We start from the raw sequence: 2,670 nt of genomic DNA, 5'->3' as shown, positions 1-2,670 counted from the left end.
CGCCGCGCCTTCGAGGGCCTGCGGCTGCGCTTCGAGAAGCAGCCGTCGGAGGAGGACGAGTGGGCCGTGCCCGCCAGCCCGCCCAGCCCCGAGGCCGGCGCCATCCGCTGCGCCTCCTTCTGCGCCGGCTTCCCGATCCCGGAGTCGCCGGCCGCCTACAGCCCCGCCGAGCACGCGCAGTCCTGGCCGTCCATCAACGTGAGTGGGCAGAGGCACCCCACGGTGCGCGCGCGTGTGCGCACGGACCCAGCCCTCAGAGGAGGGGCGCCCGGCCTCCGCCCCTCGGGGGCGCACCCCCAGGCAGGGCACCTGCTCCATGCACTCCTCTGCTGCAGGATAGACCCCTGCCTTTGCGCCCTCGTCCTCGGGCCTGCGCCCCTGGGACTCTCATCAGATGCTGCCCTTAAGGCGGTGGTGCTCAGAGACAGTCCTGGCTCTGGCTTCCAGTCCATGCCCGGGACCTGGGATGGGCCATCCTCTCCGATCCTCAGTCTCCTCATCTGCAGAGTGGCTCCATTATCTACTCCGCTTAGCGGGTGCTTAGGAGGAGGCATGAACCGGAAGTGGGCTGCTCCATACCAGTCTCCCGTACACTGGGCTGGCAGAGGGACAGGCCTGCCCACCTGGTGTCGTCCTGCAGGCCTCAGAGCCCCGCTCTTTTCTGTGTGTGCCAGAGGATAACCCTGTCAGGTCTCCAGCACCTCAGGGCAACAGTGAACTTCCTGAATATCCCCCTGCCCCCTAGAGGAAACACAATATATTCCAGAGCCAGACAGAGCATTTTGGGGGGTTGCATGCTGTCGGGGTGGCCCCTTGCCCTGGGTGCCCCAGAGCTGTCTGAAGTCTCTCTGGGACCTTGTGTAGGTGCCGGCTTCCCTCACTCCTGCAGGCACCCAGGAAGGCCGAGTGGTGACTTGTGCACACCTTCTGGGGACCCCATACCCCGGGGTGGGGGAGGATGGTGCTGGGGAAACAGTGCCCAGACCCCTGCTGTGTGCTGCAGACCCGCCCCCCTGCTGGGGCAGGGTGGCAAAGATGTGGGGACCGGGGACCCTAAGTGACTTCCTTCTCTGCCCACAGCTGCTGATGGAGACGGTGGGCTCCGACATCCGCAGCTGCCCCCTCTGCCAGCTGGGCTTCCCCGTTGGGTACCCAGACGATGCCCTCATCAAACACATTGACTCTCACCTGGAGAACAGCAAGATCTAGGCGCCTCCCCCGGCTGGCCGTCTGTGTCTTCGCCCCTCATTCCACTCACCTTGAATGCTGCATGAATCTCGCGGGGGGCCCCTGCCCCTCGCAACCCCCAGATACCTCCACTAGCTACCGAGTGGACATGTGTGCCGTCTTCCCTGGTCCAGGCACACTCAGCTCTGATCTTGCCTGGGGGCTCTCCTAGCTTCCTGTTCCTGCTGGGGAAGAGGGGAGCGGGCCGAGAGGGAGGAGTGACGCCCCAGCAGCACCCTCTCCCTTTGCTCTCAAACAGGGTTGGATCCCAGGTGTCTAGTGCTTGGGGAGAGGAGGGGCCGGATGATTCCAGGCGCTCCCTGAGGCCCGCAGACGCCCCCCTTCCCCAGCCTGGCTCTGTCCAGGGCGCACCTCCCCGTGGGGTCCCAGAGGCCGCCCCAGCAGATGCCAGTTCCTCTGTCCCTCGGCCCCAGACGGGAGGCTCGTGGCACGGGGGACGAGGCGGCGACGTCCTGCAGGCCGACCCTGTTCCCTCCACCCACCCTGGGGAGCGGCACAGGTGGGCGAGCAGAGCAGGACCCAGCCCAAAGAGGCTGCCAGGGGTCGTGCCGGCCTCCCGGGCACCCGCCCTCCTGCACCTCCGCATGGGGCGCAGTTGGTCAAGGCAGGTGCCCCCTCCACTCTTCCCCACCAGAGCCTGCTGGGACCCGGCCTCTGTGTGCCGGGTGGGTGTCATCAGCCCCTGCACCCTGGGCCGGGACCCCAGAACCGGCCCAGGGTGCTGTGGAGGTCAACTTCAAAAGAGCTAACCCCCTTCCCGCACCCCGCGGACCCACATTCCCTCTGTGAAATCTACCTCAGAGTCGTACCCTCAGAAGGGTGGGAGCAGGAGGCCGGGGGCCCAGGGCCGAGGCGGGGAGCCTCCTGCCAGGGAGCCTGATGTCCACACCAAATGCACCCCTCCGCTGCGAGCCTCCCCCAGGCCTCGGCCCGGGCTGGCGGGCGGCAGTGGCCACTACCGCCTGCGCATGCTCCGTTCTGATCCAAATCTTCCAGGCCTCCCGCCCCGCGCCCGCCCCTCGGCGCCGGAGTGAAGGGGTGTGGCGGGCGGGGAAGGGGCCGCCGACTCCAGAGACATGCACGCTGTGCCCTGAGTGTTCCCCCGGGAGGGGACATGGGGAAGGGGGCCTGGAGAGGGGCGGGGCCGTGCCCTCTGAACCAGTCGGAGTCCGAATAAAACTTACCTGTTCCATCTGCGCTCAGCCTGCGGCGCCTCCGTGGCTGGGACGGGAAGGGGCGCGGCGCTTGGGACCAGGAGGTGGTGAACATGGTCTCAGAACAATAGCCGTGCGGCTGGCAAGCAGAGGACACGTGGGACATCCTCATTCACAGCTGGACATGTGGGCAGGTGACCTGCGTGCGGAATTCATGTAGAGCACGTATGAAGCAGCCACCTGCTCCAACAGGTGACAGTGACTTTTC

General features: G+C 66.7%; 1 protein-coding gene across 1 annotated transcript in view; it reads left to right on the top strand.

Annotated features, from left to right (window-relative positions):
- Positions 1–2,442, top strand: part of Tbkbp1 (TBK1 binding protein 1) — a gene marked incomplete at its 5' end in the record, with an annotated part of 13,930 nt that extends 11,488 nt beyond the window's left edge. Inside the window, 2 exon segments of the mRNA XM_005394605.2 lie at positions 6–198; positions 1,081–2,442. Coding sequence (XP_005394662.1) covers positions 6–198; positions 1,081–1,209 — 322 coding nt within the window. The 3' untranslated portion in view covers positions 1,210–2,442.
- Between the last annotated feature and the right edge of the window lie 228 nt (positions 2,443–2,670).

This window comes from Chinchilla lanigera, unplaced genomic scaffold (genome assembly GCF_000276665.1).
Source record: "Chinchilla lanigera isolate Chin_1 unplaced genomic scaffold, ChiLan1.0 scaffold00050, whole genome shotgun sequence".
NCBI classification, from domain to species: domain Eukaryota; kingdom Metazoa; phylum Chordata; class Mammalia; order Rodentia; family Chinchillidae; genus Chinchilla; species Chinchilla lanigera.
The sequence above is the reverse complement of the archived record's forward strand: the minus strand, read 5'-3'. Positions and strand labels throughout refer to the sequence as shown.